This window comes from Nanorana parkeri, unplaced genomic scaffold, assembly GCF_000935625.1.
Source record: "Nanorana parkeri isolate BGI_ZX_2015 unplaced genomic scaffold, ASM93562v1 scaffold2081, whole genome shotgun sequence".
Lineage (NCBI taxonomy): Eukaryota > Metazoa > Chordata > Amphibia > Anura > Dicroglossidae > Nanorana > Nanorana parkeri.
Window position 1 is genome coordinate 79584 of NW_017308349.1, and position 12922 is coordinate 92505.

Sequence of the window (12922 nt, forward strand, 5' to 3'; positions counted from 1 at the left end):
ATTATTAATGGTCACAATTAACAACGAATACTTTAAATAAATACCTGTTTCCTCGTTATTCCAGTCTGTGTGCAAGCGCAGATACTGGGTCAGCGTTCTCGACAGAAAACCGGCACTACATTTTTAAATTGAAGCGGCTGCCTGAGGTCCTGCGCTTGCTGGGGACTTTGGCAGCCTTCCTGTTAACCACACGGTGCTTGTTTATAGTGCCTTCCCATGGCGGTGGGGGGTTGGGAGGCCCTTCATGGTTTCTTGCACCAGGGCCTTGAAGTTTCTAGTTACACCTCTGCACAGTGACATTTCTTTCAGTTCTATCGGCCTTAGGCCTCGTTCACACTAGATGCAGTGCTTTCTGGCCCGATTCTGGTCGGAACGCACTGCATGGCATTGCGGCCGGCTCACTTTTTTGTGGGGCAGGAGGGGGCGTGGCAGCCCATTGAAGTGAATGGCACCATAGCCACGCCCTCCGGCCACAATGCGATCGCCCCCACAGGATCGCAAGGCACATTGTGCCTGTGGTCCAGTGCGATCAAAATAGTGCTTGCAGCATTTTGATTGCACCGTACCGGACTGGTCCGCAGGCGCATGTGCCTTGTGATCCCGTGCGGGCGATCGCATTGCGGCCGGAGAGCGTGGCTACGGTGACATTCACTTCAATGGCCCGCCACGCCCCCTCGTGGCCCACAAAAAAGTGAGCCGGCCGCAATGCAAAGCAGTGCTTTCCAGCCAGAATCGGGCAGGAACGCACTGCATCTAGTGTGAACAAGGCCTTAGCATGGATTGCGATGCACCATACATGCAGTGCTTGGTTTTAGAGCAATTGAAAAAGCAAATTGCCTTGTCTTCGTGTTGGGACTGCACTGGGCAAGGCTGAAAAACACAGCTGGTGTTAGCGGGCCCTTATACTTTTCTAGACGTGGTCCTCTGCCTAAAATGACACTGTCATGATAAAAGTATGCTGGCCTTATTTTGAAAATACAATTTGCCTGTCTGTGTCTAAATTAAATACTTTACAGTCACAGACCTAAAACAAGAATACAGTAAATGACTTAGAAAAGTGCCAGAATTTCTTATCCCTATACTTGTTCTAGGTCAAAGACTCAGACAGCATTGAAGACAATGAATGCATCAACCAGAAATGTAACATTCTCAAAGGAGGGGTCAGCAATAGCAGCTCCCATTATTTCTCAAGACAAAGTCACTTTAAGAGCTGCTGCCAAAATTTGCAGCACCTAGTGGCCAGAGGGGAAGAGCAAGGAGCATACCCATCTAAAGGGATGCTGGGGGCGTCTGCTTACATCCATCACAGTAGCTGTGGCAGCCATGTCTGAGGATCATGAAGGGGATCCAGGTTCCGGACTATGCAGGGTGTCTGTACTATGCTGTCTCACACTGGCGTGTTCATATGTTGGCAGTTTGTACGTATGGAAGAGCGACCTACCCAGGTATGTGTCTAGGAGGTCTGCTGGGGTAAAAATATAGAGACCAGAGAGGGCACAGCTTATGAGGCTGCAGGCAGAAAACAGAAAGTGTACTACAGGAAACTAGATACTTGTCAGGGAAGTAATACTGATAGGAAACTTCCCTTTCAGGCTAATGGCTGAGATCTGACTGATGAACTGTCCATTTTTTCCTTTCTCCAACACAGAGACCACCCTGCGGTCATCAAGAGGAGGTTTACCAGCGTACTGATTGTATCCACATTGTCCCCTTTATTCCTGTCAGTGTGGAAGGAGGTAACTGGCATCAAGGTATGCAGGAGCCAAAACTGAAATCTGTGTTCCCCAACATGTGATAGTTACACATTATGAAAGCTTCATGTATATATACCTTCTGTCTGAAGTAAGCGGTGTAGAGGGGAATTTATCAAAACTGGAGCAGTTGTGCATGCAACCAATCAGCTTCTCTCTTTCATTTTAAAATCTTAACTGAACAAACTGAAGAGAGAAGCTGATTGGTTTCCATGGGCAACTGCTCCAGTTTTTGTGTGCTCCAGTTTCAATAAATTCCTAATTTATAGTATTTTAGCCGGGTTAGTTTTTTGCTTCTTTTCAACCCCTTGCCACAAACCGGCTAGTTCCACTTTTATGTTAATTCCAAAGTTTTAATTCACAAAAGCAATAGGTTAAACCACTTTTTTTTTTTTTTTTTAACAGATACCTCCATCCATACTTAACAGCATTGAGAGACAAATCACCCACTGCAGCTATTGTATTCTGACAACAGAGAATATTCAAGTGTTCTAAACCCGAAAAGCTCAGTTTTAAGTGAACCTTCCGCTTCACATCTCAGTGAAAAGAATGCATGCTGCAGCATTCATCCACATTTATGCTGCTGGGTTATTTTTCTTGTCACTGACTGTTAAGTCAGGCCCCCTGGCTTGTGAGATTCTTTAAGGCAACTTCTACTGAGAAATACAGGGGGTGCCATTACAGATCCCCCTGAAAATGCTAGTTGCCTGGCTGTGACCTACATCAATACCTTAAGACAGGGGTAGGCAGCCTTGGCATTGCAGATGTTGTGGAAGTAATGTCCCATGAGCCATGGCAAGACTATCATAGTTAGAGGTATCACTCAAATAGGCATCAAAGGATTGTAGTTTCACCACAGCTGGAGTGCCCAGGTTGCCTACCCCTACCTCCTTAAAGACAACGACTTGAAACAAGCATGCAGATCAGGAATGGGAATTCCACTCAGGTAAATAGAAAAATAGCACGTATTTAACATCCTTCACGATCTAAGACGGGAAAATTCCAGTCATGAAGTCTGAAGAGATTACACAGACTGCTGGCGGCTTTTAGCCACCGGGGGTCTGTTCCGTTTTGTAGAGCCGGCGACCGGCTTTACAGTAGAAGTGATTCTGCTGCTCACTGCGGAATCTAGCCGCCGGCAGCAAGTTTTAATCGGAGAATTTCCACTTTTACCAATAATGCTGCAGTATATAAATTTGGAACTTTACCCCATCTTTACAAACTGAGGCTGTGAAATATTTGAGGCAGTAGTGCCATTATTCCCAACAGTGAGGCAGTAGTCCCATTATTTCTTGCAAAGGAGATTTAGGGGACGGAGATAACAAAGCATGTTCTAAAGAAAATCTCAGAAATGGTCATCTGGTTGGTGGCAAACTGCAGTTAGTTTACTAATAATTGTTCACTTCAGGATCATTGAAAATATATTTCCACAAATATTTTTCCTGTCTCCAGACAGATGCAGCCTTGCTTTACCTTATGGGTTTCCGTCTTGAAGGGATTCTTTCAGCTACAGCATTGCCTCTATTACTGACCATGGTAAGTCAACTACAGCATCAACATTTCCAATTTCAGATCAGCCAAAAGCCTATATTTAAAAAAAACAAAAAACATTTTGCCTTCATATGCAGATATTATTCCTTGGCCCTCTTGTCCAACTCTCTATGGATTGCCCATGGGACTTCCTTGATGGCTTAAAAGTGGCATTTGGTAAGCTGTTTTAGAAGACAGATTTTGCAGTAACAGCAGAAAGTCAGTGTTTTGATCAACTATATCAAGCAAACTGCATTACAATATTTGATCTGTAAACCATACTGTTTGGAGTTATAGCTGGTATTTTTTTGATAATTCAGATCCTAGGTTCTGGATGCTCTGTGTAACTGACATGCGGTGGCTACGTAACCAGGTGATTGCCCCTCTAACAGAGGAATTAGTATTCAGGGCCTGCATGCTTCCTATGTTAGTACCATGTACGAGCCCTGGGACCGCTATCTTCACATGTCCATTGTTCTTTGGCATTGGTGAGTACAGCTGAATATCTTTGAAAAAGTTTGTCTTTATTCATTTCAATCTTGAATATATGTTACCTCTCTTTGGAGACCCCGCAGACTGATAACTTTCACTCTGAAAGTAAACTGTAAGGCGAGGTTCACAAGGGCAACAAATGGGTAGTAAAAATAGGTGGTTGAGATGCTTTTTTAAAAAAAAATTTATAACAAGGTGGCCACTCAGGACCATGCACATTGCTGCAGCCATGATGCTTCACTTCGCAGCACAGACATTTATTTTGTCATGTCACGTTTGGCAGGCGGCACTGAGTGCTAAACGTGCTCATTGAAGTCAACAGAACCACACTGTAACCATGTGCCAGCCACTTGGTATGCCGTTGTGGTACAGTATTTCAATGTTAAATCCCTCTTGGGATGAGAAATAACAGGCGTTCAGCAGTTGCCTCCTGAATGCTTGTAAACAGCCACTCGACCAATACCGCTTTTTGTTCTTCTAGTTAAAGCAAACCCTTGCTTTACACATGCTGGCAAAAACAATAGGTTGTGTGTAATTGAATACACAGTGATTGCCCCAGGGGGCAAAAATACCACTTGGTCTCACGGGGGAATTTGTGAGACTGGCCTAAACACAAGTATGGATGAGACCTGCCTTTGCTCTTCAACTCTCCGTTAAGTCGAAGAGAGTGAAGAAATTGCTTGGTATTCCCAAGTGGGATATTTCAATCCCCTTCCTCTCTTGTAACGATGCTGGTGCTTGGCCGAGTGATGTCACATGTGGGCAACTCAGAACTTACACAGGGCTCCCTTTCCGCACTCTCAGAAGCTGGACAGAGCAATGCTGGAGCAAAAGGAAGGGAGCGGGAGGGTGGCATTAAAGTGCACTTGTTTAAAGCCCATTATAGGTGGCTATGATTTACTAGTCATGTTGCCTCAGTGAGAACAGTATACTTTGTAGATGGCGTATGGTGGGGGTGGTTGTAACAGAAGAAACCTATGACGCACAAGATCATGTGCTGCAGTCCTACCCAAAACATATGTTGGGAGAATGCAAGATTTTGCTGTGGGTTGTATTAAGCTCAAATTGAAGCACATCTGAGCTGAGGGAATCATGAGCATTGCCCCGGCTCCATTTGCTCTGGGCTGAAGGCTGAATGAGAGAAATCCAATTGATTCCCCCCATCCATGCTATTGTAATAGATTCCCCCATCCGTGCTATTATATTCAGTTGCTGCAGTATACAATACGGCTGCAAACAGTGTCTGCATGTTACGGTTTGGCCAATAATTTTCCACCCAGCTCGGTCATTGTTTAAATTTGACTTTAGTTGAGCCCGGTAGTGCTTTTAGGGGCCCTCCATGGCTTGAATATCAAGCCATGCATGGCCAGCCTTACTTCTGAGTTTGCCATCCTGCAGTGATAACTGCTCCATGCTCTCCATAACCACTGTTGCCACCTTCTTCTGCATCTGGTGTCTTCCTACTTTGGGCCATTGAGCAGCCTGTGGGGTTTACCATGCCTATGCATTAAGTTGCATTATCAAAGCACTGCGCTTAATGTTTGCAGTACATCTTTCCCATACATTCACATTTTCCTTTGTTTTGTCTCTTTAAAAACACTGCAAGTACAGAAAAACACCAGTTGATCCTATCATAAATACAGTAAGCACTTAAAGTGACATTAAAGTCAAAAAAATGTTTCCCTCCCCCCCCCATGTTAATGTCAGCACTTACCTTAAATGATGTCTCTTGATTAAATCTATTTCTTCTTTCCTGTCCTTTTCAGCCTTCTCTCCAGCGCTGCGGTGGGTCTCCGATCCAGCGCTGACTCCTCTCTGCTTGCTGGCACTTCCGATCCCACGGGGTCTGCATGCGGGTGCACGCGTCCATAGACATACCTTGTGTCTCTCCTCGTCTCCCGGCCGAAAATCCAAACTGCGCATGCGCCCGCCCCAAGATGCTTTGCGGCCGCCCGAGCAGTTTCGGATTCTCAGACGGGAGCGCGCAGCGAAGACAGGGTACGTTTAAACCGCTGTTAAAGCGTTAAAAAACAACTTTTTGTATATATCTACTGCTTGCTAGCAGTAGATATATGCTAAAGGGTTTAGAAACCCTTTAACTGTGTTTAGTGAGCTGATAACAGTGCCGATGTTGCACTGAAATCCCAAGCTATGTTGTCAGCCCTGCCTGAGTTCTTCCGTGTTGGACTAGAATACTCAACCTTTATGCTGTGGATATAAGGAGAGGGGGTATGTTCTGTAGTCCAGCACAGGCTAGTAAATAGAGGTTAGTTTAAAATGAAGGTCTGCTGTAAAACATATTGTTTAGATTATTGACATAACATATTTTAAATAGTTTAAATACACTGTGTATCTAAACACATTGAACAGACTAAGTTCTCTTTACTGTTTGTCCTGTATGAGAACATTAATTTTTTTGCCACTTGGTATGTTAACTTACATTTAATGTGTTTTTTTAAATATCTCTGTGTATTGTTTCAGCTCATTTCCATCATGTTATTGAGCAGCTAAGATTTCGACAGGGTACTGTCGTGAACATATTTCTGTCAGCTGGTATGTGATGCTTCTCCTTCTTAAAGTCTAGTTTTATTTTTGTGACCTCTTCTGCCCTCTCCAGTTTTTCTTTTCTATTTTGCTTCTATGTCTCAATTCAGGAATTTTATTTATTTAATTTTTTTTAAACTTTTGTAGCATTTCAGTTTTCATATACTGCAGTGTTTGGAGCCTACACAGCCTTTATCTTCATAAGGACAGGTAAGAATATTGGGACGACCAATTTGACTTGGTTTACTTGTAGTTTAACAACAGTGTTAATATAGTAAAACGGCACTATGCGTACACATCAGCACACAACACATCAACACGTAGGAAGCGGGCAGGATTTTGTTCACTAACTTCAAGAAAATGCATTCTGTCTGTGTAATTGATCATCATATCCTAGTCAGAATTGGTCACACAACATCATGGCTTGTTGGACATGCCCATGTGTGTGCCAAAAAGTTTAATTCTAATACCTATGCATGGCATCAGTTTACCTATTTGTTTGTCATTTGACACTTGTTTTTTCTAGTGCACATATGGTGCTACTTTCTGTTATCTCATTCCCAGCACCGAGTAAGGGGAGGCTTTCTTTGCACATGCTTCAGAGCCACAGTCCATGAACATGTCTCATTCTGTTCCAGGTCATGCACTGATCAGATTTGAGTACCTGCTCATGGAAAACAATGTCTACTGATTGCTGGGGTCCAATAGCCCCTTAAGCTAGCCATACATTGTACTATTTTTTTAAAACAATTATCACAGATTCCTCCATCAAGACTAAGCAGCGTGGATGGAGGAATCCCTCACTGTTTCCATTCTGTTGGCAGCTGCTGTCATAATACCCAAACGCTGCTTGCGGCTGATTAGCTGCTTGCACCGCTTGGCTGAAGATTTTTCAACCAGCTTTTCCAATCTCCTTGTTGACAGGGGCACCCACCGTGCGAATTTTGACCGCTTATTGAAGAAATTTGCATAGTGTATGACCAGCTTTAGAATAATCTCCTTGGGCTGGCAGGTTGGGCGCCAGGGATTTAGTTTGATGAATCAATTAAAGGGATTTTATTGCTAAAAAAAAAAAAAAAAATAGTGAAAAGTACACAGTCCTATCTGCCCTTGAATACGATTTTCTACTTTAGATGCTAGCCATTTCAGTAGGCCTCAAATGATTCTGTGTTTTGCTGTGGAGTGCAAATCAACAGGTTTACTTAACTTCCACTCTCTCCAGCCTCACTTACTTGCCTTCCCTTGGCTTCCCCACCTTTCAGTTCAGGCATCGGAAGCAAAGAGAAATACCTGGTACTTCTATGTATGGGGGAGCATGTGACTCACTCCTCTTCCTACCACGTGATAGTACTTGGTGATTCCCTAGTGCCATCACGTGGAGATTTAAACTTTGTACAGGGCTTCCTCTTTTCGCAGGGAAGGTGATTATGTGCTGCTGGGGAGGTGGAACGTTAGGTGGACGTGCATAAGCCCAGGGTTGCTTTATCCCTGCTCTAGTTACTTTGAATGCTTAACACTTGTTAGCTTACTTTGTCTGAGGAGAAAGCTGATGCATTGGGATTGATTTACTATATAAGTAAAGGATGTTCATTAGCCGAGAATATTCCAACCGGTTCCTTCGATCTGATGATCTAGAGATGCCGGTTGGAAGAGTGCCAACAGCGGTACCCATGCAGTAAATTTTGCCAGTTTCCTCATAAACAGGACGAAATTCAAAGCATGTACAGCCTACTTTAGTCTCAACCTTTTTAAGTAAATCAACCCCAGTATCTATAGTACCCATTCACTTTCAGTGCTCTGGTAAGTGGAGCCCCTTTAGATGTACCTTTTTAAAAGCCTTTAGGGTTTTTTTACATCTTCTCTACACATTGACAAGGATTTTAGAACATACTGTAAATAACAGAACATGTTGCACATTATTGTCAATGGTAGATACAAAACTTAAGTTGGATGTTCTCGATAGGATCTGTGTTTAACTTAGGAGAAAGCCTTCACTTTATACAATTTCTTTGGTACAGTTGACAACAACTGTACAATGCTCCCTATGTTATAATTTACTGTCTCTCCTAGCTTGCACGCCATGGATTTTATGTATCAATCAGTGGCATGACAGCATGAGGGGAAATAGCTATAGTAAAGTATAACTTGCAACTGGTTCAAAACACAGCTTGACAAATCCAATGCAGGTAAAGAAAACAAACTCTCTTTCTGCCGACCTAGCAGTTATTAATATTCTTCAGTGATTATGATAAACCTGGCAAAACTGATAATTGTTTTATTCCTTTTAGGACATATTATAGGGCCTGTACTTTGCCATTCCTTCTGCAATTACATTGGATTTCCAGCCATATTTACAGCTTTGGACCACCCACAACGCATAACTATTGTCATTTTCTACATTCTCGGAGTTGTACTTTTCTTTCTACTTCTGTATCCCATGACTGATCCTGCTCTGTATGGGGACATTCCTATCTGTTACTTATTGGAGAAAGGATCTGCAGACCACAGCTCTCTTTGTTCCTGACACCAACAGCTGCTATTATACTGACCACCTTGAATGTTCTATTAGTACTGGCGAAAGATAATTATTAGTTTGGTCTTGCGGGTACGTCTGGTTAACACATGTGGTCCACAAGTACTCCAGTTTTAAACGAGGCGACAACCTGATCTGGTGCGGAAATGATTGGTTAAGCTTTGTTTAGATGTCATATGAACTACTGAATGTCAGCTTGATGACCGGTTTTGTGCTGAGCCATCTTTCAATAATTTTAAGAAACGGGAATGTTTTGACATATCTACCAAATTAACTCAGAGTGATGGGTTGAAAGTTGGCCCATCATATCAAGCTACATTTTTAAAACCAGGTGCTCTCCATAAGATATCATATATATTTTTGGATGTAAATGTATTCCATAATGCTATATTTTTTTACATATTGAACCTAGTCATAAACTATTTTTAGCTTTATTGAAGCATGGGTAAAGAAGGAGTTCCTTAAAAAAATATTGAGATGCTTGTACCCTCTGTGCCCCTCTTTCTCATAATGGTAGTTGGAGACCTGGTTTGTACAGCTGAACTTTTTTTTTTTTTGTAATGATGGAAGTTTTCAGAAAAAGTGAATTATTATTATTTTTATGGATCATGTTGAAAAGCTGCTACAAGATGTCTTATTGCCAACTACAAGGGTTCATTCTTCTATCCATACTTCATTTTGCTGCTGTTTATTTTATCTTCGTACAGAGCTAGGGCTGAACTGCATGTGGGGGTTTAAACACTTATTGCCATCAAAATGATATTGCTTTAGTTTGAAAACATTAAAATCAGTGTTTTGCAGACAGGGTGATTGTCAATAAGGGTTAACCTCAAGCTAGAAAATGCTTTGATTACAGTGAATGGAGATCTACCATTTTATTTGATTGACAAAGTGAAAGGAACTCACTGTTTGGTTGAAGAGTGATAAAGAATTGATAGTATTAATGCTACACTACCCTATTTTCACTAATAAAGTTTATGAGGCATCACTAATGTGAAAATCTGGGTAGCACAGGCCATATTAAAGCTGAACTCCAGGCAAACGACTAAAGACGGTAGTGAAATACATGAATGCAAACTGATTTACATGGCAGCCTTGTGATCCAGCAATCCCTGCCAGACCACATAGCCAGGCCTGCAATCTTCGCTGGACACTCCCCAAGCTTTTTTGATTTGTACAATGAAGGAGAAGCAGCACACTGTGAGAGCATCCATCTGCTTTATCCTCCTGTCAGCATGTTTTACTTCCAGCTCATGTGCACTGCAAAAACCTATTTAATGGGCTTTAAAAGGCTTTCATAGCTTCATGATGTGGTGTTTTTATATCTGCCTGGAGTTCAGACTTAACTCCATTTATGTACGCTTGGTGTTTTTCTACTTCCAGTTGCATCCTTTTGATTTAGTTTGGATTATGTTTTAAGTGAATCAGTGACAGAATGAGTGAATAAAATTGATACAGAAATGAACTTTTTCAGAAATGCAGATCACAGTGCAAAGACTTTGTGCAAATGTTCAGCATAACGTTTACTGTAGACCAGTTAAGAAATGTTTGCTTGCAGGGACGTGTGGTCAGGGGAGGCAGGTGACGCAGAGCCTTGCCTAGTATTATGGAAAAAAGCTGTCAGCTTCAAGTCTGAAGCTGACATCTTTTTCTCCATTCAGACCGGCTTCTAACAGGTTACATAGCGGGGTAAGCCTCCCTGCTGTGTAACCTGTCATGGACGGAGCACTGCCTGTTAATTACAGGCGGTGCTTCATCTGGCTTTTGACAGCTATGTTAGGTTACACAGCAACGAGCCTCCCCACTGCTGTGTGTAACCTAACATAGTGAGACCAGAGCAGCAAAGCCTCTAATTAGTGTTAGCGGGTTGAGCTCTGTGGATGGTTTGGACCAATGGCAAAGCACCTGTGGTCCTAGCTGTCAAATAAAAAAAAAAAGGACATCTTATCTAGATGCCTCATCAGTGACGGGCAAGTGAGGGACAGGGAGGCTCCTCCCTGTCCCCTCCCTCCACACATAGCTCGGTGACCGGGCTTGGGGTGGGGGCGGGCAGAGGGAAGGGGGCGGCACAGACCTTACTGCACATCCCTGGTTGCTTACCATGGATTACTGCATTTTTCAGTCCTTTCCTTGGTATTCTACTGACTATCAGAATGAGATGTACTTTGTTATTATTACTACATAAAGATGTTTACTGAACTAATGAATAGGTTTACAGTGTTCTAGTAAAACTTGCTGTCATGCAAGTCTAATTAAATCACCAGGGCTCATTTTGTGGTTTCTTGATGCAATAGAAAACTTTGGCTACTAGAGACAGGCTTGGTAAGTCTAATTAAGAAGGAAGACGTGGGAGGATTTATCAAAACTGGAGCAGACAAAATCTGGAGCAGCTGTGCATGTTACCAATCAGCTTCACTCATCCGTTTGTTCAGTTAAGAGTTGAAAATGAAAAAGAGAAGCTGATTGATTCCCATGCACAACTGCTATAGATTTTGTCTGCTCCAGTTTTGATAAATTCCTCTCATAGTATTTGTTGTAAATAAGCAACATTCTATGTAGCAATCTTTTTTTAACATTAGTAGCTCCGTAAGCACTCATCTAGAGAAAGCTATAGGCAGGGCTTAAAGAATCCACTTGTCCTCTCGTCTATGACAAGAGACTGGCGGAACCCGACTGGGAGCTTTACATTCAAGCGATCGTGCGTCTCTAGAGATGCCTGATCGCTCTTATTAACAGCAGCTGCCGGTGCCGAGATCCGATGCGGCCGGGACCGGCACCGCTGCTTTGTGACAGGAGATCAAAGGTGATTGGTACACGATCTCCTCAGTCCCCAAATGCAGGAAGTGATGTATATTACATTCTGCTGTCACTCTACAGCTACAGAACCTGGTGAACCAGATCTCTGCTTCATCAGCTTTTTTGGGGGGTCCCTAGGTGACAGGGGTCTTGGAGCCCCCTGATGTCTCCATAAAGAGGACCTGTCATTTAAATTGGCTATCACATAGGGGGCTTCACAGCCCCCTATGTGATAGCGATAAAGTTGTGTAAAAAAAAAAAAAGTAATAAAATACATTTTGTGGGTTGCTTTTTTTCAAAAAAAAAAATGTTATGCTTCTTTTTTAAGTACCCCGCCTCCTACATACACACACAGATATGCGTCAGGTGCGCCTACAAGCGTAAACTACAATTGCGCCCATTACACTACACATGTTACATATCAGCGCAAACGTCAGAGTGAGAGCAATCAGTTTAGGGCCATTAATTACTGATAACACTAAACTGATGAGCAATACAAGCGTTTTAAGCGTCGCCTATGGGCAATTTTCAGTGTTGTCGTATTTTGTGGGCGCACAATTTTAAGGCTTGACATGATTGATGTCTATTTACACGATGTGGCCCCGTCTTTTATATTTTACCAAAAACATGGGTAGGAATAGATGTTTTATACCATAACATAGGGAAACTTTTTTTTCCCCGAAATTTATGGCACTTTTTGCATTATATAGCAAAAAATAAACCCCCCCAGTAGTGATTATATACCTCCAAAAGAAAGCTCTATCTGTCCCCCAAAAAAATGTTAACATACATTGCAAGGCTATAGTCCGGTCATGCTGACTGGTGAAATTTTTGCCTGACTGGTGAGACACCCTAACATTTTTCAAGCCCTGGCTATAGAGCAAACTTATCAAATGCGTTGTACATATACAAATGGTAGTCTGACCTTTCAGTGTCTAGCCTGGGCAGGTGTTCTGCTTGCATTTTTTTTCCCAACGATAAAAGAAGATTTGGAGGGTTTCAGCTATGAGTATGACAATTGACGTCAACATTAATGGAACACTGCAATCAAAATTGAAAGTGAAGCCTTGAAATGCTAGGAATGACTAGGTCTTTGCGTTTTATCTAGGTATAGCAGCAGGTTGTCCTACTGCTTGAGTTTTCCTTGCTGCTGGTAATCCATTCTGAGATGATTGAAACTGCAGTCTAGCTACTACCAATTCCTTACTACTGCTCACACAGAGGCACAGAACATAAGATGTATAGAACAATGCGATCTGAGGAAAGAGAGTTTCGC

At 42.5% G+C, this 12922-nt stretch overlaps 1 protein-coding gene across 1 annotated transcript; it reads left to right on the forward strand.

The window, feature by feature from the left end:
- The first annotated feature begins 1323 nt into the window (after positions 1-1323).
- Positions 1324-9506, forward strand: RCE1 (Ras converting CAAX endopeptidase 1). The gene is made up of 8 exons (XM_018572598.1): positions 1324-1445; positions 1649-1751; positions 3204-3287; positions 3380-3458; positions 3602-3769; positions 6255-6326; positions 6465-6527; positions 8606-9506. Exons 1-8 carry the CDS (start codon positions 1324-1326, stop codon positions 8839-8841), a joined length of 927 nt encoding a protein of 308 aa, XP_018428100.1. The 3' UTR covers positions 8842-9506.
- The last annotated feature ends 3416 nt before the right edge of the window (positions 9507-12922 follow it).

Coding starts and splice junctions, on each gene's coding strand:
- RCE1 (XM_018572598.1), top strand. CDS start 1,324: ATGTCTGAGGATCATGAAGGGGATCCAGGTTCCGGACTATGCAGGGTG. Junction 3,459..3,601: donor TGGCTTAAAAGTGGCATTTG/GTAAGCTGTTTT, acceptor TTGATAATTCAG/ATCCTAGGTTCTGGATGCTC. Junction 3,770..6,254: donor TCCATTGTTCTTTGGCATTG/GTGAGTACAGCT, acceptor GTATTGTTTCAG/CTCATTTCCATCATGTTATT.